Raw genomic sequence first — 24318 nt, forward strand, 5'->3', positions numbered from 1 at the left:
TATATATATTTTTGTGTATACTTTTCATCTTTATTAAGGCAGCTATTATTTATTCAGTATGTTTATTTCTACTATGTCTTTTTACTATACACTGTTTTCAGGCACTGATGTTTCTTAATGACTTGATTCAATTTACAAGGCGTTAATTGCTTTATGCATTTAAGCTGCGAAACTGTTTGGATGTAGTCTGATGAAGCGACCACAGAGGTCATGAAAGCGCTTACCTTGAGCTCTTCAATAAATATTTTTTTACATTTTTCATCGAAGCATCATTGTGTTTTTCCTGAACAGTCATGGTGGATTGGCTCTGCTGTATTTTTGCCTGCTCTGAGCCCTTCCTTTGCAGTTGTTGGTATACTTTTTCTTTTTTGGTTGATCGGGTTATTGCCGAAAGCAGTGCGGCAAAACCTCAAAAAAGCAATTGCACTTGTTGCGAATTGCAAAATATTGCCCCCTTTTTGACCCAAGGTAGTGCTTGTTTAGGGGGTAGAGCGGTCAGAAATGTCAAATTCGGTGATGTTTACGACATTCTGACCGTTCGACATTATGGAATTCGCTGACAAAACTCTGTGAACTGCATGTTCGAGCAATTAGTGATCGATTAAATGAATGTTTTCCGTTAAAAACAATGGTGCGACCAGTACTACTGTATAGTACAGAAACTTGGGCAGTAAAAGCAGTTGAGGAAGCTAGAGGTGATGAAGATGAAGCACCCAGGATGGTGGGACAAAGAACTGAGGACATCTGAGCAGAAGCCAAAGTAGTTCCAATTGCAGAGAAGGTCAATGAGAAGAGATTACATTGGTTTGACTCATGTACAGAAAAGAAGGCAATCTGGTGAAGAAGATTTGGGACAGACAGGAAGTAGACAAAAGGAAATGACTGTGTCAAGCAAAAGATTTGGATGGATTATGTGAGAGAAGACCTGCAACAGTCAGGCACGACTGTCGAAGAAGGTTGGAGAGTGGAATTGAGAGGGAGAGAGAGAAAGGAGATGGCAACAGTCATCACGACACCCTGATCCCATGTAGAAAATGGGGGTTGATGATGTTCTTATGAGTAATATCAGCTAAAATATTGAAAATATTAACTAGCCAGTAACAGAATATAGTGTAATAGTAGTTGTATATCTTGTGAATCTCAAAAAAACATAACTTTGCATTTATCTGTATTCATGCAAAGTATATGACCTTTAATTCAGGTACTGGCTTTGGTAAAATAAATATTAAAAAATGAAATATCATCCTGCTTAAAGATGAAAGTTCCACTCTTAACATCTCAATATTTTGACAGTGTTTCATAGCTTTTTTGGAAAATGTGAAAAAAGTGAAGTGAAATTCAACCTAGTGGAACCTCTGACCAGACAGGTGATCAGTCTTATTATTAACCTAAAACATGAACTCTCTGCTTTCTTCCTAGCAACCATGTCTTAATCCTCCGAACCACAAATAATTTATCCCTGAGCATAGACATTTATTAATGATGGCACTGTGAGACAGGGCATTAAATGCCATTGCAAGATATGCCTAAATGACAGCAGCACTGATGCATGCGTCACGAGTCTTGCTTACTTGTTCATAAAAGGCAGACAAACACGATGGTGTTGACCTACCATTTTGTAAAACCAAGTTGTTCTAGATCTACTATATGGCCTTACTAGTGTACTCTTTCAAGAACTAGAGGGTAGCTTTCAAAGCATTTGCAAACAATGATTGGTCGATAATGTTATCAATTTATCTTAACACCCACCCTTAAGCAGCAGAGTAACGCTGACTAATTTCCATGCAGTAGGAACAAAACCTTGCTGTAGGAAGTTGTTAAGTGATACTTTAGGTTGCGCCACGGGTGAGTCTTTCATTAGGTAATAAACATTTCAGGAATACCATCAGGTCCCATACTGCTATGCGCTTTAATGTTCCTTAAGGCTGTAGATACTATAGTGCAAAATATGTTAAAGTAGCTACTGTAATCAGGTCCCCCTGACTACATCAGATTAGTAATGTTAATATTGAAGTACATTTTGAAGAGTTTAGCCATTGACAGATTTTCTCTTACACATTTATTATTCACTTTCACTGGACCAGTGTTGCGACGACCACTCCTCTGATGCTTCACGTTACACTTAGCTAGATATTCTTCATATATAGCCTTAGCTTTTTGAATACCCCAGTGTAGTTTCCTGTTTTTTGCATTATACTGTTTATATCTTGTCTTGCATTTCTTGTATGCTGAATTTTGTACTCACACTGCAACATACAGGAAGGGGACATAAGAGCACTATTAGCAAATGTAAACAAATTAATTTACAGTTGATACAGATACCAAAGGAAACTAATTTTTTTTTACTTATATCAGGAAATTAAGGAATAATGTTCCACAATGCAATGCGCTAATACATGATACTGTCGCACATTCCCAATCAAAGAATAGAGACAGTGTATCCGCAGACAAATTTAGTACTAACTTTACCCCATCTGCCCACACTGTTGTGCCTACTGCCCGTGAAAATGTACTTTTCCTGTAATCACCTTGGGACAAGTCTCAGAATCCCTTTCAAAGGCTAAAACTAATGTTTGTGTGGGACCAGGTAACATACCTGGTGGCATTCTCATCAGTGCCGTGTATGGATCACCTGAGCCTCTACTTAAACTGTTCAACCTCAGCCTACCCAGGGGGTTTGTCCCTGATGGTTAGAGAAGAGCCACTGTGCCTCCCCTATATAAGGGTGGTCCCTTTACATACCCTGGTAATTATAGGGCCTTCATCCTCCCTTATCTTGTATGCAGAGTCATGAAACATATCCTAGCAAAACTCTTTTATGCAGACATAGTAGCTTATCTCATTTAGACCCCACACAGTTTGGTTTTGTGTAGAGCTGGCTGTGTCTCCTGAACCTAGTAAACTACAATAAAAAGGTTGCAGAGGCTATGGCCAGTGACCATTCTGTGTACGCTGCTAATCTGGATGTGGTCAGGGCTTCTGACCCTATCCCTCCATGCTGGTATTACTGAAAAGTTAGACAAACTTAATGTAAACCCATGTGTTGTCTGTTGGATTGCAAACTGGCTGCCTGGCAGATCCCACTTAGTGAAAGTTGTTGATACCCTCTTTGAATGTAACATTGTAACTACAGATGTACAGCAGGGATCCATGCTACTGCCCTCTCTAAATGCAACTTTGGAACTACTGAGGTATCACAGAAATCAGTGCTGGGCCTCCTCTGTATGTAACATTGTAACTACTGAGGTACCACAGGGATCAGTGCTGGGATGTCTCTGAATGCAACATTGTAACTAGTGGCATAGCACAGGGATCAGTGCTGTGACCCCCCCCCCCCTGAATGTAACATTTTAACTGCCGAGGTACCACAGGCATCAGTACTGGGCCATCTGTGAATACAGCATTGTAACTAGTGTGGTCACAGAGGGATCAGTGCTGGGGCCCCTCTGAATATAACATTGTAACTACCAAGGTACCACAGGGTTAGGTGCTGGGATCCTGCTGAACACAATGTTGTAACTAATGGAGTACCACAGGGATCATTGCTGGGTCATCTCTGAATGTAACAGTATAACTAGTGGAGAACCACAGGGATCAATTATGTGACTTCTCTGAATGAAGCATTGTTCCTAGTTGAGTATCACAAAGATTAGTGTTGGGACCTCTCTGAATGTAACACTGTAACTACTGAAGTACCACGGGGATCAGTGCTGGTACCCTCTCTGAATGTGTCATTGTCAATACTGAGGTACTACAGGGATCAGTGCTTGTACCCTCTCTGAATGTAACATTGTAACAACTGTGGTAGCACAGGGATCAGTGCTTTTACCCTCTCTAAATGTAACATTGTAACAACTGTGGTAGCACAGGGATCAGTGCTTGTGCCCTCTCTGAATGTAACATGGCAACTACTGAGGTACCACAGATATCAAAACTGGGACCTATCTGATGTAACTTTGTAACTGGTAGGGTACCACAGGGATCACGACATGCCCTTCGCTGAATGTAACATTGTAACTAGTGGGATACCACAACAATCACTGTTGAGCCATCTCTGAATGTAACAATGTAATTAATGGAGTACCACGACAATTGCTGCTGGGACGTAACATTGTAACTACTGAGTTACCACGAGGATCAGTGTTTGGCTTCTGTTACTGTAACGCTGTAACTACTGTGGTACCACGGGGATCAGTGCTGAGACATCTGTGAATGTAATATTGTAACTACTGAGTTACCACAGGGATCATTGTTGGGACATCTGTGAATGTAAGATTGTAACTAATGGGGTACCACAGCGATTACTGATGGGCCATGTCTGAATGTAACAATGTAACTAGTGGAGTACCACATCAGTCACTGCTGGGACCTCTCAGAATGTGACATTGAAACTAATGAGGTACCACAGGGATCACTGCTGGGCTGTCTCTGAATGCAACATTGTAAGTCAAGGAGAACCACATGGATCACTGCTGGGACCTCTCTAAATGTAACATTGTATCTACTGAGGTACCACAGGGATCAGTGCTGGTATAACCTCTGAATGCAACATTGTAAGTAGTGGAGTACCACAGGAATTGGTGCTGGGCCCTTTTTGAATGTAACACTGTAACTGACCGGAGGGGGGTGTTTGTGGGTATTTCTTTGGGTGTGGTAAGAGGTGATGGGGGCAGAAGTTTGAACTGAACTTGTCAGACATCAGGTTTGCTGTAGTTTCAGGATGGATGTAAGTATTGTCATTCATGATTAACTCGGCACATTGCTGAGTGTTTCCTCTGAGGTTATGAACATAATTTAAAGAAAGCATTATGGTTGTCTTTAACCTGGGAGGCTATCTTTGCCTCTTAGTTTGCTTTGGCAGATTTGACCAGGTCTCTAATTTGTTTGTTTAGAATGGTGAGTGTCATTTTGCACTGTTCTGTCTGTTCCTTCTTGGCTTTGGAGAAGATTTTTTTCTTTTTGTTGAATAGTCTGTTTATACTAGGGTTCACCGGGGTGGTTTATTTTTGCCAATAATCATAGTTTTGACTTTGACAGGAACTGCCTCCTCTATACATTTATGAATGTGATTGTGCAGTGCTTTTGTGTACAGCACAGAGCAGGTCTCAGTATCACCTGTGTTCAGAAGGGCTTGGAAGTTTAGTAAGATGTCACTTAGTTTGAGGTAATAGCTCTTAGCAAAGTTCTTAACAGGTCAAAGTTCTTAACAGGTTTAGAGTTTAATGGGTGTTCTAGGGTATTACTAATGGAGATCATGTTGTAGTAAAATCTTATCAGGGAGGAGTTAATGCAGGCGAGGGAGCAGCATGCCCCCATGTTTGTGAGTACCAGGTCAAGGATATTTGTACCTGTAGCAGGAGAGCTAATTAGTTGCAACAGGTTATTTGTGTTGACGAAGTCCAAAGACCTCTAAGTAAGTGAATTATTCCCCATGTAAGCCTCCCAGTTTATGCAGGGCTAGTCAAGTCACCATAAGTGTGGTGTTAGGCTGAATATTAAGAGATTCCAATAGGTTTAGGTAGGAGGCATTTTTTTCCAGATTCATGTTAGGGGATCAAGGATATGATAGGGGGTCGAACCTGTGGTTAGTTGGGCATGGCGCAGCTCACGTGAGTCATGTTGGACCAGTCTAGTGGTGTACTTGTCCTTTATGAACACTGAGACACCTCCTCCCTTTGTTGTATCCTGAGCTGAGGGGGATCAAAATGCATGAAAGGCAGTGTAGTCTTTGATAGCCAGGTTGCTCTCCATGGTTCTGAACCATGTTTTCATGACTACACATACGTCTGTCTTCTCCAGGATGAAGTGTGCTTCCAGGGATTGTTGTTTTGTTATTTAAACTCCTAACATTGAGAAGCAATACCTTTAGGTGGTCATGAGTGTTTTTTTTTGTTATGTTAGAGGGCTTAATAACTTGGCATGGCCTAAAAATGGCACTGTGGGGATAGATAAAGTTGTTGCCAGTATCTGGAAGCCATGTTGACAATTGCAAACCATCTCTAGCAAAGCATTGTGGTCTGTTGATCATGTCTTCCCAGGCTGACAAATATTGGATCGTCTTGTGACACCTGAACTAAATCAATTGTTGCAGTCAGTCATTTTTTGCTGGTGCTGTGGCCTGATCTTTGGCGAAAGTAGGGTGCTACTCAAGGCTAGATTTATATCTGCCTGAGACACGAATGCAGAGACCTCCATCATGTCTGTTTTCATATAGTCTAGTGAAATATGTCTTAGATAGTTTACGCCCACATGGGCTGTGAATGTGTCATGCTAGTACTTGTGGTTTAAAGGCCAAAGTGCATGTGTGATCTGGAAGATCCTAGCTTCAGGCAGTCATTCAAAGAGGATCAGTGCTGGTACCCTCTCTGGATGTAACATTGTAACTACTGAGGTACTACAGGGATGAGTACTGGGCCATCTCTGAATGTAACATTGTAACTAGTGGGATACCACAGGGATCAGTGCTGGGACCTCTCTGAATGTAACATTGTAACTACTGAAGTACCACATGTATTAGAGCTGGGACCACTCTGAATGCAACATCGTAGTTAGTGGGGTAACTCAGGCGTCAGTACATGCCCCTCATTGAATATAGCATTGTAACTACTGTGGTACCATAGGGGTTGGTGCTAAGACCTCTCTGAATATAACATTGTAACTAGTGGAGTACCACAGGGATCAGTGTTGAGACCTCTCTGAATGTAACATTGCAATCAGTGGAGTATCACAGGTATCAGAGCTGGGACTTCTCTGAATGCAACATTGTAGCTAGTGGGGTAACTCAGGGATCAGTACACACCGCGGTACCACAGGGATCAATGCTGGGACCTCTCTGAATGTAATATTGCAACTACTGAGGTACTATAAGGATTGGTGCTGGGATCTCTCTGAATGTAACATTGTAACTTGTGGGAGTGCCACAGGGATCAGTGCTGCGCCCTGTATGAATATAAATTTTTAACTGATGTGGTATCACAGAGATCAGTGCTGGACCATTTCTGAATGTAACATTGCAATTAGTGGGCTACCATAGGGATCAGTGTTGGGCCATCTGTAAATGTAACACTGTAACTAGTGGAGTACCACAAGGATGGATCAGTGCTGGGTACTCTCTGAATGTAACATTGTAACTAGTGGGGTATCACAGGGTTCAGTACTGGGCTCTCTGAATGAAACATTGTAACTAGTGGGGTACCACAGGGATCAGTGCTTGGGACCTCTCTGAATGTAACATTGTAACTAGTGGAGTACCACAGGGATCAGTGCTGGGAACTCTCTGAATGTAACATTGTAACTAGTGGGGTACCACAGGGATCAGTGCTTGGGACCTCTCTGAATGTAACACTGTAACTAGTGGGGTACCACAGGGATCAGTGCTTGGGACCTCTCTGAATGTAACATTGTAACTAGCGGAGTACTACAGGGATCAGTACTGGTGTCTCTGAATATAACATTGTAACTAGTGGGGTACCACAGTGATCACTGCTGGGACCTCTCTGAATGTAACATTGTAACTAGTGGAGTACCTCAGGGATCAGTGCTGGCCCATTTGTGAATGTAACCTTGTAAGTAGTGGGGTACTACAGGAATCTGTGCTAAGCCTCACCTGTTTGGCATTTATTTTGCTGCATCCAAGCCAAAATCTCTGAAGTGTGGTTAACTAAGGCTGCTGATGTCTGCAAGCTGGGTACTTTTATCTGCTTTTCCACTCTTACTAAATTGTTTCAAATAAGGTTTGTACTGAAAACTATCTCAAGCTAAATGCAAAAAAGTGTAGCATAGTGACATTCAATAAAAAGCCACCTGGTTTGTTATAAGTGGTACATGTCTTCAGACAGATATGGTCATAAGATACCCAGGTACTTACAGAGACAACTCTCAGCTGATCATCATGTTTCTACCATAAACAAACAAACAAAATCTGTTACTTCCCTACTACAGTGAATCACAGATATTTAAACAGTGAATGTGCATTATTTTGTTAATTCTGATGAATTCCTTGTAGGGACGAATGCACTTAATTGGAGTAATAAAACTTTTGGAATACATTTGTTATATTTTATTTCCCTGGACACAGTGGTTTGCTTTTGTTCCTAGTTGTTCTGTGTTTTACTGGATTCCTGCTTCATGTGGTGGTCTTCCATTTCCGTTAATTTTCAAAGAAATATCTTTATGATTCAAAGACATCATCTTACCCCTGTAGTCTTCTCTTCTTACCCCCAAACGCAGTCTTACCTTTGGTATGTGCAGATTCTGACATATTTCTCAACTGGAAAGGTCCCACTGATTTCTACCTAAATAAAATGAAATGAACAACTTAAATCCTTCAACTTTCTTGATGGAGTAGCACCTGTCCTTATACTCAGTAGAAGTCCAGTTGCTCCAAGGTGACCTGTTTCTCATTTTATTAGCCACGAAAGACCCTTTCCTATTTCACCTCCTATTTCTTCACAAAACCAGTGACTCTGCAAACAGCCATACTATGGACCTAAATTTATAACTACAAACAAGACTTACTGGAGGAGTAGGTTCCTAACCCAACATATTCTCAGCCTATGAAATAAGTTACCAATACAGGTCAAACAAAGTGCTTTGTTTGCCTTTAAGGCTATACCAAGGTTACCATGTACAGCCCTGCTCAGTTTTGTGAGATGGACATTATTAAATACTCTCTGTCTCTCTACACACACACACACACACACACACACACACACACACACACACACACACACACACACACACACACACACACACATACATACATATATATATATATATGGGATCCATACAGATCCCCAACGGCACTATCTGCTGAAGCAGAAATCACCGAACATACATAACCGAAAGTGCTGTTCACCGAAGCAGCACTTTCGATTATGTATGCTGGTTGTGCCGGTCGCACTACGGTGCGGTTAAGGGAGAATTCCCTTTTTCTCACTGTAGTGCGACCTCGGAGTGAGAATATAAAAGTATGGCGGGTGGGGGACACAGCCTCCCACATGGGGGAGCAGGGGGGCTTGCCCCCCCTGCATAAACGAAGATTTATTAATTTATTTTTAACGGACTTTAACGAAAGCGCTTTTTCGGTGAAAGCACTTTCGTTAAAGTGCGTTCAGGTATTGTGGATTCGACTATTGAACTTTCGTTCAGTAGTCCTAGATCCATATATATATATATAAGTGTGCAGTTTTATTGCAGAACCAAAAGTTATAGGTAATATTGCTGAATTTTCAGATCTGGGTAACCAAAATCTTGGCATTAGGTTTTTCACCAAATAAACAGAAAATAAACTGAAAGAATGCAGAGTACTTGTATTTTTCACTGTTCCTTTTCTCAAGCACAATAAATTAGCAGAAAACGAGGGCTAATGTAGTTCACAGAGAAAAAGTCGAGTTATTCCACTTCAGGACACGACTGGAGTTGTGACTGGAGTTGTATCCACTGCATGTAAATGGTCTGAAGCAGAATCCCTTCTCAGGCTCCTTTGCATTCCTTTTCAGGAAGATGTCCAGGTCTCTCCCACAGTGCTCCTTGTGTGTGTGCCTACACGCATACACACAGACACACATGTATACATGTATATATAAAATGTATGTGCATATTATATATACACACACACATTTATATACAGATATATATTTCTCCCAAACTACAACATGACAGCAAATTATCTAACATATTTCTGCTAATGAAACCCAGTATGTAAAGAGGTTTCCATGTTAGCAAGAATATGGAAACAAAAAAATGTAAAAATCATGCAAATTTAAGCTCCACTTAAAGCATCCAAGTTCCTTAGAAGTAACATCCAGTTAAAGGGAGCATGCTATAAAGTAGATAGTCTTGAGTTTGGGGGTCCTTATGGATGCAGTTTTAAAAGACTTGTCCTTGGTGTAAGCCTGCTTTATATGTAGGGCCTACACTGAACTAAGTCACCAACAGCAAGTGCATGTCTCTTAGATCCTGGCCCAATGTCTTACTTTTTTACGATTTCTGCTTTATGAGTAACTTTTAGGCAACAAGTCCAGTTTGAATAGCTAATAGTACTTCTCTTACAGCCTTCCATTTTTGAACATTTAAACTACTGTCTTTAGGTAACTCATTTTCTGATTATAATCTTGCATAAGATTTCATATGCCAGTGCTATGGAAAGCAGGAATAAACTTAACATTGCTATATTTAACTTTGAGACAAAATGCTTTAACAGATGTTTGATTTTGACACATCTGTGGTGCATAACTTGTTGGGAAGAAGTGTTATAAATCATTGACCTTGGCAGATTCAAAACTTAAGTGCTTCCTAGTACTAAAGAGACCAATTAATTAAATCTTGTAAGGTATATCTGGAGCTTTCATAAATTGAACAATGCAGATGTATGAAAAAAGCACTTCCATTTGGTTGCTATCTCTGCTTAATGTAGTAACCTTGCCTTCCGCAACAGTTTTTTCAGATTTGCTTCTTTATTTATTCCACTTTAAATCTGCTGATTTTTCAGTTAGCTGTTCTCAGACTAGCTCAGGTGATTCATACTTCCTAAGTCAGCATTTATTAATGCAGAACATAACTGCGTCTCCTGGATTGTTTACCTTGAATACTTATGTCTTCAAAACAAGTTTTAATTTAGTGTGATACCTTAAAGGACATTTAGCATTCAACATTTGTAATATATACACACGTGTATATATATATATATATATATATATATATATATTACACACACACACACACACACACACACACACACACACACACACACACACACATATACATATACACATATCATACGACACCTGGGTCCCATTCTTTTAGCCAAATTTTATCTCTCATTGAAACATGAGTGGGCTGTTGTGTTCTGTCAGTTCCTGTTTCATATAAAGCAGCCATGTGCATGTTATACCAGGATTGGTGCACATTGGATTTAAAGGATTTTCTTCTTACCCCTCCCACCACCGCCACTGTTGTCATATGTAGCTGTGGGGTGGTGCAGCAGGCCTTTCACCCTGCAAAAACACTAGTTCAGACAAAATTTTCTTCTTTGAAACTAATATAAACTCACATATGTACACATATATAAAATATCATATGTGGAGTATTGTAAATGGTGATGCCTAGATGATATAGGGAATTTGCTTGTCATGTTGTACATATTCCTTCATTCCTTCCAAATTCTAACAATAATTTCAGACTTTCTGGAGACTGGAACACAGCAACACTGTGTTGTTCACTAAGGATTCTGACCAACATATAGATGGTACTACACTCATCTCCTGGGGGAGGGGATAATCTGGTTATGGTGGATGCCATAATTGATGCAACCCTTATGTACTACAGCAGAAAGTGGAACAAGGGGGCTGTAAATGGTGGGGTGTAAGGGTCAGTATGTGAATTAGGGGCAGATAGGAAATGGTCACAGGGCAGTGTAGAGTTAAACAACAAAGGCTTGCACAGTGTACATCCAGGGTCTATATTACAATGTCGAACTCACAGGAGTCCGAACATTGTAATATCGAACCCATATGTTCGAAAGGGAAAAAAATCGGTGGGCCGTTTTTGCGGCTTTACTATTTCCTCCACTGTGGTGCTATCTCGGAGTTGATATATTTAAGTAGGGGGGGTGTGGGTGGCTGTGTCCCCACATTAGTATAAGTGTAAAGTGTATGTGTTTTTTTTGTTTTTGTACTAGAACAGCGATTTTTTTTCCCTGGGGGAAAAAAAATCGCTGTTCTGTTTTTTCGTCCTTTTTGGATTTTGAACTTCCTGGTTCGATATTACATCGTTGGAACTCCTGTGAGTTTGACAATGTAATATAGATCCTACATCCATACATTATGTTATTCAAGGGCCATCATGTGTTATGTTGTGCTGCTAAGAAGTCAGAATTTTAATTTTCTTGTTTCCTGTTTTTTTCTGCCCTGTAGAGTTCTTCAGAAAATGGTCCTCCTCTCAGATAGCCACCTGCACCTCTTCCTGCAAACTCAGCTGTCAGCGACAGAGATTGAAACGTGCGTGCAAGGCAAGACTCCTTACACAGTTACAGATGCCATCATGAACTACGCAATGTCCAGCCAACATGGGATTAGAAATGCAGAAGCAACTCTTTCCCCAGCAGTTCACTTCTTCGTTGGCTGTGACTGTGAAAGGTAATGGTGTTCTCTCATCCTCTTAGTGGCAGCTTATCCCTTACAGTATATTTTGTCATTGATGTTTGAAAAGTAGATTTGTGAATGGTTTATGTTAGCTTGAGAAAAGGTTATCATAAGAAATATCTTTCAGTAGCTGGCCCTGCTAATATTTAAAGGTTAGATAGCTGCCAGAATGGTTAGGCTTATGGGCCTGGGATCATGTGTTATTGTTAGGGGGCAGCAGTTAGACTTGAGGGAGAAAGATACAGTGCTAAAAGAGTGGATAGGTTAATGAATGTATACAACAGGGTCCCTTGTTTTATTTATTTTTATTTATTTACTTTTACTAAAAGGAGCTGGTTAGGGTAGCTAGGGGAGGGGCATACCACAGCTGCATAACTGTAGCACTGCTGAGGAAAGTGTATATGTTCTTCGTGTTTCACTGTTGCAGTCATCACACTTGGGTTATCTGCCTGCAGGTAGCCCTCATTCGGCCCAAATACGAGAGACTTAGTATTTCTGCGTCGGATGCTGTCGCTCCAGTACTGATGTCAGGTCATCAGGGGTATAAAAACAGGCAGCCAACGCCATTACATCAGTCTTGTTGTCGAGGAGCTTGAAGCAGAAGCAGTTCACAAGTGCCGGTCGGCTGCTACCTGAATTTTTGTTTATGAATTTAATAATCCTGAAGTCTTCTAAAGCTATGTACCCCTTTGGGGATCCTGTTTTCTTGCTCTAGCCGATGTCAGAAAAAGTTAACAACTGTCTTGCCTGTAGAAAGCAAATACCTCACAGAGATTTTCATTCTTACTGCGTCACCTGTTTAGGCCCAGACCACAATGTCCTTTGCTGTCGGTTTTGTGCCTTATTTACCGCCCGAACCATTCATCGTCGAGCTCTCTTTGCCACTAAATTCTTTCGCTCTCAATCTCCGTATTCTGAAATGGCTTCGGTTAGCCATCCAACTACCGATATTCTGAAAAAATGTAAAGATAAAGACAGAGACAGACCGCATTGGTCCAAAACTGCCGGCAACGCTTCCGTTAAGCTAGTCGCCAGTCTGCCGGTACTCAGTGAGGCGCTTTTGTAGCCCTCGATACCCGCTTCAGTGAATTCGCAGACCTCTACTGAGACCCATTTGGAGTCTGGTATGCCGCGAGACTCTTCATTGACTATGGAAACTGCGGATGTCTCTACCTTGGATGGGTCCGGAGCTGCTGAGCAGGCACCGGCTTCTGAGGCAGTTATTTGCACAACTGATGTTCGACTCAAACCGATGACTTCCTTTTTAACCAAAACTATCGAGTTTCTTAGGCCAAGAGTATGCACTGTGCCTAGAAAACTGACGACCAAAGAGCATGCACCTGCTCCCATGCCGCAAAAATAAATGCTTAGAATGGCTGAAGATCTTATTACGCTGATTAGGCGAATTCAGCCTTCCCCCGCTAAGAGACAGAGTCCAGTCCCCTTCAGCTGCTACAGACCAGGAGTTCGATGACTCTGAAATTTCTGATTATGAAGACATGCCCTTATCTCCTTATGAGGATTCGGGTGCAGAGGAATCCATTCCTGCTGCCTCCCCTCCAGAGGATTTTTCTTTTGGTGAAACCTTAAATACCTTACAAGAGCATTTCCACTCGGAATGCCAAGACTATCATCAGTCCAAAAAGAGACTCAGAGAATTTCTAGAGCTGCCTCAACACAGGCCCTTAGCAATACCCCCTGTCCTGGATGCTGTGGATGATGTCGTTATGGAATCCAGTCTTACTACTGACACTTTACCTGCTGCCCCTAGGAAACCAGACAGGTACTACAGAGTACCTGACACTCACAAATTTCTTTTCAAGAATTCTACTGCTGACCCAGAGATCATTTCCCAGGGGCCTAAAGGTATCAAAGCTACTACAGCCAATAATCCCACCCCTTCGGACAGGGATTCCAGAGCTTTGGCAGATGGGGTAAGAAGATATATACCTCTGCAACTCTTGCTATTAGGGCATTGAATTGTCAGTTTCACATGCTGAAGTACCAGCAACATGTTATGGAACTTGCTAAACAAGAAGTGGCAACCTTTTCAGACTGTGCAGAAAATAAAGAATTGCAGAAGCTTATGCACTCTGCAAGCCAAGTCAGCAAGCATACTTTGCAGTGTGGTTTTGACGCCCTAGAAGCATCTTGCCGGGCAGCTGTCACTGGCTTTGTACTGAGAAGACATGCTTGGCTGAAGGAGCAGACCTTGCCAGACCATGACAAATCAAAGTTACTAGACGCTCCTTTGAATAAGGACTGTTTGTTTGGCACCAAAGCAGAAGCAGTACTTAAAAAGATGGAAGAAAAAGCTAAGTCTGTACAGACTATTAAAGAATTCTTACAAGTGCAGCCCCCTAGATTCAATAGGCATTGCCCTTCCAAACACTGGTCCTTTCCAGCCCCCTCCAGGCCTTCTCAAACCAGACCCAGGGGAAACAGACCACCCAGACTTCAGTCACAGGGTATGGAGAGATCTAAGCAATGGAGTACCCCTAAAGCAGGGAGTGGTAAGCCACCTCCTTATGGAAAAAGCTCACAATGACTTCTTTACTCCACTTCCCAGCCCTGCCCAATTGATTGGGCCCTTAGGAGGAAAACTTGCCCTTCATGCAAAAAACTGGATGTCCATCACTCAGGACCGGTGGGTCCTCAAAATTGTATCCCAGGGGTACAAATTTTATTTCTATTCACTGCCAACCCCAAGCGGGTTTCCAGACCTTCCTCCAAACCAGTGGGCACAGGCTCAAAACCAAGTACTTTCCCTGCTCAATATCAGAGCTATTCAGCCAGTTTCAGTAGAACAGAGGTGTCAAGGATTCTACTCCAGACTCTTCCTGGTACCTAGGAAAGAGGGTTCTTGGTGCCCAATCCTGGATCTTTCCATTCTCAGCACCTTCCTGGTGATACCAAAATTCAAAATGCTTACCCTGCAACAGCTTTTTCATGTGCTAGCCAAGGATGCCTGGTTAGTCATCCTAGACATAAAAGAAGCCTTTCTGCATATCCCCATAAGGGAATAATGCAGGAAGTATCTACGTTTCAGGGCAGGGTCTATGCATTATCAGTTCTCTGCACTTCCCTTTGGCTTATCTACTGCACCCAGAGTATTCACAAAATGCCTGGCTCCAGCCATTGCATACTGCAGGCAGAGAAATATCCAAATTTACCTGTACTTGGATGACTGCCTGATTCAGGTAGACAGTCAGGAATTGCTGCTACAGCACCTGACATTTGTGAAAAACCTTCTCACCTCCTTGGGGTACGCCATCAATGAAAATAAATCAAAACTGGTACCCAGTAAAAAGATTGTATTCCTGGGAGCAAGCTTTGACACAACTTCCCAGATGGCATTCCTCACCTCAGAAAAACAAGTCTATCTGACAGACTACTTCAAACAAATAGCCACCAGAACCCAACTATCTGCAAGAAAAATACTGCAAGCCCTAGGGTTCATGGCCTCATCTATACTGCTGATTCCATATGCAAGACTGCATATGAGGAAACTCCAATGGTACTTAAAAAATCTTTGTTGCCAACATTCTCTGGACCTGGAAACAGTCATTCCTATCATACCCTGTCTAAGGACAGAGTTCCTCTCGTGGGCAGAAGCATGCAACCACAACAAGGGACTGCCATTTACTCAACCCCAAGCCACCCAGACCCTAACCACAGATGCATCAGACTATGCCTGGGGGGCACACATGGACGGAATATGTATTCAGGGCCACTGGAGCCCTAGTCAGATTTATCTGCGCATCATCCAAAAAGAGATGCTAGCTGTACAGAATGCTCTGACAGCTTTCAGATCCCTAATCTTTCCAGGATAACTACTAATAAAAACAGACACCACAATTATGTGGTACATCAACAAGCAGGGGGGAACCCATTCCTACCCACTCTGCAGGGTAGCCATGGCCCTGTGGAACACGGCCTTGGACATTCAAGTCCATCTGCAAGCTCAATTCCTGCCAGGCAAACAAAACTTACTGGCAAGACAACTTAAGCAGAAATCTCCTAGACCCACATGAGTGGCAATTGGAGAACAGCACCTTCAACCTTCTGATCCAGAAATGGGGGACCCCAGAGGTGGATCTCTTTGCCTCGCCCTACTACCACCAGCGCAGCAAATTCTGCACCAGGAATCCTCACAGCAGGGCCTGAAAAGTGGATTCCCTATCTTTTCAGTGGGTAAATCGCTCAATCTATGCCTTTCCCCCCTGCCCTTCCTTTCAAGAGTATTACTTAAGATAAAACAGGACAGACCAAGAACAATTCTGATTGCCCCGGACTGTCCACGCCAGCACTGGTATCCACTCATGTGCAGCCTGACATCGGTGCCACCCTGGTCTCAGCAGGAGGGTCAGATTCTGCATCCACAACTGCAAACCTTAAATCTTGCAGCCTGGCATATTCCTGGAATTCTCCCCCAGCAACCCTAAGCAAGCAGGTGCTGGATGTCATTCTTGAAGCCAGAAGACCCAGTACAAGAAATTCCTATGCTAAGTGGAAAAAGGTTCTGCTCCTGGGTTCTGCCTAAAGGAGAGGACACAACTCTGCCCTCCCTGCCTTTAATCCTGGATTACTTAGTAGATCTTACTTCACCAAGGCCTGTCCTTCTCCTCCACACCAAGGCCTCTCCTTCTCCTCCATTAAGATCCATGCCTCAGCCATTTCTGTTCATTATGACACTGAGCTTCCTCTCTTCTCGCACCCTCTTATCAAACAGTTCCTCAGAGGGGCAAACAGCTTAAGGCCACCAAGGAGAGCACCCACCCCTGCTTGGGACCTTAACTTTGTACTGGAAAAGCTCACGCTTCCCCCCTTTGAACCTGCTGCATCAGCAGACTTAAAATTCCTCTCTTGGAAAACAGCCTTGCTTCTGGCCATCACTTCAGCTAGAAGAGTGTCTGAGCTACAAGCACTTATGGCTGTGGAACCCTTCGTTTTTTTCCATGCTGACAGGGTTTCCCTCAGGACTAACCCTTCTTTCATGCCTAAAGTGGTGTCCAGTGTGGCTCTCAGTCAATCCATCCATTTGCCAACCTTCTTCCCTAATCCTCAAAATAAATGGGAAAGGATCCTGCACTCCTTGGACATGCACAGACAGCTCATATTCTACCTTTATTAGGACTAAGCCCTTCAGAAAATCTGACCAGCTACTAGTCAGCTTTGCAACAGGGGCAGAGGGCAAGACCATTTCAAACAAACTATTTCCAAATAGATAGCACACTGCATCCATTTCTGCTACAAGCACCATGGGAAACCAACCCCTCAGGGGGTAAGAACACATTCCATTATTGCAACGTCTACCTCTACAGCATTTCTCAGGGGAGTCCCTACTAGGGACATCTTGGAGGCTGCTACCTGGAATTCTGTACACACATTCACCAAGAATGACCACCTGCCTATCTTCTCCAAATCCAGGGCAGGATTTGCTATAGCAGTCTTGCAAGGCATACTATTCAGCCTTAACTCTTCTTGACTGCCTCCACCCTTCTTCAACTTTGGGAATCCACCCAAGTGTGATGACTGCAACAGTGAAATATGAAGAACATAGTACAGTTGTGTACACTTATAAATGTAGATGTTCAAGTGTATTCACTTTTGCAGTCCTGGTTTCCCTCCCTCCAGTCCCCTGGTTTTCTCTCTCTCTCTCTCCTATCTATGGCTATTGCTAACCCCTTCTGGGGCATTGATATCGGTACTGGTATTTACTTTTTACTGGTGGTGTTTTCCCCACCATAACCTAGCTGTCAATTTGGGGGGCTCCTGACATTTAGGGCAAGAAAAACTGATGTAATGGCGTTGGCTGCCTGTTTTTAATACCCCTAATGACCTGACATCAGTACTGCAGCGACAGCATCCAAAGCAGAAATACTAAGTCTCTGGTATTTGGGCCAACTGAGGGCTACCTGCAGGCAGATAAGCCAAGTGTGATGACTGCAACAGTGAATACACTCGGACATCTACATTTATGGTAAGTGTACAGAACTGTACTTTGCTCCTTGAATACCCAGGTCTCTGAAGTAACCACAAAAAGACATCAGCATGGGGGGAGGGGGAAACAAAGCAACTGCGTCTTGATAAATACACTGATGACAATGAGAAGGATTAGGGAGGAAAAGAGAAAGCATATAGGAAGATGTGGGGTGTTGCTTTTAGTACCATGGAATGTATGGGATTACCCACATTGTTAAGACAGTGATGGCTATGGAAAGGTTAGCAACAGAGGGGGTAGACATAGTTTTGTTACAGAGCTAAGGATGAGAATAGTAAATAGGTGCCATGGTGAAGATAGATTTAGTTGAATGTTGGGCTATACAAAATGTGGACGAAAAAAGGTATTTTAGTTATGTTGCATATGCAGTTATACTGTGAGGAGAAGCCAAAAAAGTGTGGAGGGGATGGCATTTTGGTGTTCACAGAGTGTGACAGAGACTGGTGCTGGATGTTGGAAGGATCACTGTATAGTATGAATGCTAGATTTTTTTTTTTTGTTTTGTTTTTTTGTTTTAAGAGGGAAGGTAGGAGTGGGGGTTGAAGATGGTAGTAGGGGAAGTTCCATTGTAGTGCTTAAAAGGAGGCAGTATAGGTTAGATTATTTGTAGCTGCAGAATTCCTACCAAAAGGAGATGAAGGATGAAGTGAGTAGGTTGTTTCTGGTGGATGTACGACAACAGAAATGGAGGACACAGAAAGGAATGCACATTGCCAGGAACGAATGTAAACTGGTAAATAGGTTGGATAGGTTCTTGACAGATGGAAATATGGAGAGAGTGAGAGTCAACAGTGAACGTGACAGAGAGAAGGAGATGGTGAGGGTGGAGGTTTAGCAGCTGTGTCCCTCACGGTAGGGGATGCATGTAAATTTTCCAACATCTCCTTGTTTGGCCCTCTGGGTTATTCATATGCAAAATGTAAGCACTTAATAGCACTATGGGAATGTAATGCCAGGCTTCTTAAGATCCTCATGGATCGATAACCTAGTAAGTACTTAGGAATCTCTAGCACATTGGGTCATACTCTTGTACTGAAAAAGGAGGGGAAGATGTGTCATTCCTGAAAATGGACAAACAACCATTGCATTAGAGGTGTTAAAAGAAACCCCCAGTGAACAGATGGACAGTCAGTTATAGCAGGATGGATAGAAGTTTGTGTGGAGAGCTAAGCTAATGTTCCAGGTTGTGGGTGTCTAATAAGCATAACATTAAAGAAATAGATAAATTATGTAAGTAAACATTGAGAGCTGATCTGCGACTGTTGCTGTTGTACGACTCTTGGAATTCTTCATTTAAATTTTACAGACTTGTTTTACTGTTCTTTTGTTTCTATTTTATTGCAGTTTATTTAACTTTAACTTTGTTTTACTTTAAATTTGTTGTACTTTAAAGTTGTTTTTTTCCTTAAGAGTTTTACATGTTCTTGGTCAGGGTCAAATAGGAAAGGTTTGTTTCCCATTCTCTGTCATCATATGGGTTAAGGGTAGCTGATTTTTTTAAGTAGTATTTTTTTTTTAATTTAAGGTAAGCAGAAGAGGAAAAGGTTTTAATATTTGGAAGCTGTCACTGATCTGTGACTGCTTCTGCTGCTGTGTGACTCTTGTCCAGTCTGCCCAACCGGACCTTATTGCTGTTTTAAGCTCAGTGGGTCTTAATTGGTTCACTCCTGCTGTAAATTTGGAAACTCTTCCCTGTCTCATCTCATCTGATCTACTCAAAACAAACACTAGATGATCACATTGGAAAGGTGCTTCCCTTTGACTGTTAAGCTTTCATTTAACTTGTTTTTATATCTTCCTACCAGTTAGTGCACACTGAAATATCTAGACTATTAAACATTTATTTTTTTTGGCAGTAGTAACATTTTTGCCTCACAGCAAGAGGTTCTCCCGTTCGATTCTCGGCTGGAGCACCTTGTGTGTGGAGTCTGCATGTCCTCCCCGTGGTCGAGTGGTGGTCGAAAGACATGCGTAGAGTGGGCATGCCTTCGTTGAAGGTTGGGTGTCGAGCTGGCACATTGGCACCAGTAAAAAATCTACTGCCAATCATTAGTGGACCGGAGGTCCACTGTGATGACCCCTAACTAGGAAAAGCCGAAAGAAAAACAACTTTTAAAATCTGCAACATGTGGGGTAAGTTTGTAAATCATTGGAAGACGTGGAACTGCTTCTTAGGAGAAGGCTTGGGATTAGTGCTACCATTTTTCTCTTGTTTCAAGAAGGCGCACAGAGGCATTGTTTCCTGACTGTCTGTGAATCGCAAGTGTATATGGGACTTCACACTGATGGAGCTGGTTGCTGTTTTGGTAAAAACACCTTCAGTTTTAATTTTGGACTGTTATGCAGCGTAGTTTTTTTACTGTGCTAAGCTGCTGTATGTGGTATCCAGAGAATCTATCAAGGTGAGAGTACAACAAGCCTACAGATTCTTGCAACATTTGGAGTAAGATTGATGATTACTAAATACTTGCCACTTGCTTTTCAGGATTATTGCTACTTTATTATTGTTATTATTTTTATTTTTTTGCCTCTGGTGAATGAAGCAGCAAAGGGACATTGATAATTCTGCCATGGTGAGAGTAGAAGTCAGGTAGCAGCTAATTTGAGGCTGGACTCTGCCCTTCTGAGCTGGGAATTTCTGGTTAAAGGCTTATAGTGCATGCATATCTGAACTGCTTCTTACTGAAGTTGGTGCGCCTTGTTTGCTGTGGCATAGACTGGATTCGGGCCTGCTGGATCTAGATTTGTTTGTGTAACTTGAGCACTAATCCAGGCATTCTCTAAAGTATTCAATTGTATTTATTACTGCTTGGTAGTAACTTGATTAAAGTGTAGCTATCATTCTAAGTCTTTTGGATTAAGCACTTGGGCTTCAGACCAGTTGTTTTACATTAGGAAGGTTTGTGGCATGCACTGTGGTGGCAGGACAGGTAGCTTTCATCCTTCTAAGTTGGGAACTGCTGATTGAGAGCCCAGTGTCTGTTATTCTTAAAGTGTATTAGTTCTGGTTTAGGCACTTGGGCTTCAGGCCAGTTATTTTACATTAAGAAGGTTCGTGGTCTGCACTCTTGTGGGAGAAGAGGCTGGACTCTGCCCTTCTGAGCTGGGAATTTCTGGTTAAAGGTTTATAGTGCCTGAATATTTGAACTGTATCTTACTGAAATTGGTACACCTTGTTTGCTATAGCATAGACTAGATCCAGGCCTGCTGAATCTAGCTTTGTTTATATGCTTGTTGTTTGTTTACTTGTTATTTCCCTGGAACGCTAATTCCACCTAATACGTGGCTTCTCAGCGCTTCTGTGGATCACTAGTGATATCTGCATTGCTTACTGTACTTATTTCCTTGTTTCACTTGAAAGAAAGTTACTGTTTGTCGCTTTTGCATTTAAGTTACCTGTAACACATTGCACTTAAGTTACCTGGCACTTGCGCGCTAAAGCAATTATATAAGTCAGCACTAAAATTAAAAGCACTACACCCTCACTCCCCACTGGCCCTTGTTTTCAATTATTAAGGAATTCCCAATATTATTCTAGCATGTCCAAAGGTCAGTTGTCAATCTCCTCTCCGGTCCAGCTGGTGAATCTGGGAATCTTGAGGCAATGTTACAACTGCCTCATGTACACAGACAACCCTCTCCTCCTCCCAACAAATTCCAACACATGTGAGAGATGCAACCATATAGCCAAACTGGAGGCTAAGCTCTCTCAACTCAGTACTGACATAACCAGTCAGGAGGAGAAGGAAACCACACTCACTACAATTCCAGTCTCACATAGACCTATCACGACAGCAAACCAAACACATAATCACACAAAACATACTCGGAGGCTCTAAATAAAGATCTGCCTAAGCAGCAGAGACCTCCAAAGCAGACACCCAAGCAACCGCTACCCCAAAACAAAACACGTGCAACACATATCTCACAAAGCCAGTGTGCCGAACAGTCACAGCCCTTAAGACTAAACAACACACCTGATACACTTGTAATAGGTGACTCTATCGTCAGGCACACTAACGTCCCGCTCACCAGGCTGAACAAGGAGAGGGTCACGGTGAGCAGCCTGTCGGGCGCTAGGATCCGCCACATAACACAAGCACTCAGGTCACTCCAAGGCAAGTACAAATATGACTCAGTCATTGTCCATGCTGGTGTGAATGACCTGAGACGTACCTCCCTGGACTACATGAAAAGAGACATAAAGGAGCTCTCTGAGCATGTAGCCCAGGCCGGTATGACCCTGACCTTGAGTAGCATCTTACCCTCACCAAGAATGATGCCACACTATGAAGACAAAATGATCAATTTCAACAATTGGCTTAAGTACTGGTGTCATTCAAAGGGGATCCAATGCCTGTCAGCTTGGGATGATATGCTCGACAAGCCACGATGCTTCGCTAGGGACGGCTTGCACCTGTCACCCCTGGGCTTTGGATATTGGCAAAGTCTCTTGCTACCCCATAGTGCCTTTTTAGGCAAGGCTCAAAAGACAAACCCACCTCCATAGGTATCACAAGGGATAAGAAACTAAGAGTAATGCTACTCAACGCCAGAAGTCTAAACCTCAAGATGCATGCACTCAAAACTCTCCTTAGCATGGAGAACATCGATATCTGTGCAGTAACAGAAACCTGGTTCAGGGCTCCCGAGAGCACCCCAGCACTACCAGGTTATACCTCATACCATGCTTTTCGGCCCCAAAACTTGGACCGAACCACAAAAGGAGGGGGAGTATCGATATTCATCAAAGATACCCACACCTCCAGGTTGGTGGCAAAGCATGAAGCATCAGAGACTATCCATGTGCAACTAACAGTGGGTAAAACTGCCTTCCAGTTTATAGCCTGCTACAGACCACCCTTCCAAACCCAGGAACCCCACTCGGCCTTTCTGAGAACACTGGAAAATTTGAAGGTCTCTCCAAACACCATTATATTTGGCGACTTCAACTACCCAAACATAGACTGGGAGCATTACTCTAGCTCCAACACCCTAGCCCAAAGGTTCCTAGAATGTATAAACTCAAATGCTATGGAACAATTTGTTACCACTCCCACAAGAGGGGAAAACATACTGGACCTGATCATCACCAACATGGGGACTCTATGCTCCAGACCAGAAGTGTATCCCTCACTGGTAAGATCAGACCATAAACTAATCTCACTGGATATTCACATCCCAACCCCACCCCCTGCCCAGAAAACCACAGTGAAAAACTTCTCTAAAGCAAATTTCACACTCCTCAAAACCGAGGTGGAATCCTTCAAAGCCCCCGGGCCTGTGGAAAATACGGCCCAGACCGCAGAATCCTTTATAAATGCATTCTATGAACACCTTCAGGAATGCATGGATCATGCGATCCCAAATAAAACCAAGACCCAATCCTCCAAAGGCAGACGTCCTGTCTGGTGGATCCCAGTCATAAACAAACTATACAATAGAAAGAGGAAGCTAATAAATGATAGAGCAAAATCCCAAAAAGGGAAGGCATCACTGATCAGTATTAGCAAAAAACTACGGACACTCATAAAATTGTCTAAGGCCAGCTTCGAGAGAAAAATTGCACAGGACACTAAGGATAATCACAAGGCTTTCTTTAGTTATGTTAGGAACCTGGGTGGTAATTCCCAGATATGCTCAGAATTAGTCCAAAATGACAAAAAATACACTGAACCCACAGACATTGTCAACATCCTAGCTGACAGGTTCATCGCAAACTCCCCCCCCCTCCACACCAAAAGGGCAAATATCTATCCCAGCAGAGTGCTGCCCCCCTGACATCTCAGATGCTCAGGTAAGAGCCGCCCTCTCCAAAGCAAAAAACACAGCACCAATGGGACCAGACGGTGTCCTGGGCTGCGCCCTACATGAACTCCAAGAAGAGCTAAACCCAAACATAAAACTACTGTTCAATCTCAGCCTTACTACAGGATATGTGCCCAAAGAGTGGCGTACAGCAACAGTGGTCCCTCTCCATAATGGTGGTGCCTCAATGGATCCTGGAAACTATCGCCCCATAAGCCTGACTAGCTTGGTCTGCAAAGCTATGGAAAGGATCATCATGGACCTCATAAATAAAGATATTGGGGACCTACAGACACTGGATCCTACCCAGTTCGGCTTTGTTAAGGGCAGATCCTGCCTCTTAAACCTGGTTGATTTCTTTGA

At 42.7% G+C, this 24318-nt stretch overlaps 1 protein-coding gene across 4 annotated transcripts in view; it reads left to right on the top strand.

Moving 5' to 3' along the window:
- Window positions 1-24318, top strand: part of SNX11 (sorting nexin 11) — a 518381-nt gene that overhangs the window by 423926 nt on the left and 70137 nt on the right. For all 4 annotated transcript variants that reach the window (XM_044055316.1, XM_044055318.1, XM_044055315.1 and 1 more), the window contains one exon: window positions 11916-12137. In XM_044055316.1, coding sequence (XP_043911251.1) covers window positions 11916-12137 — 222 coding nt within the window. The remainder of the gene's footprint in view (window positions 1-11915; window positions 12138-24318) is intronic.

The sequence above is a fragment of the Protopterus annectens genome, chromosome 13.part0, assembly GCF_019279795.1.
Source record: "Protopterus annectens isolate FY-2018-M chromosome 13.part0, PAN1.0, whole genome shotgun sequence".
NCBI classification, from domain to species: Eukaryota; Metazoa; Chordata; order Ceratodontiformes; family Protopteridae; genus Protopterus; species Protopterus annectens.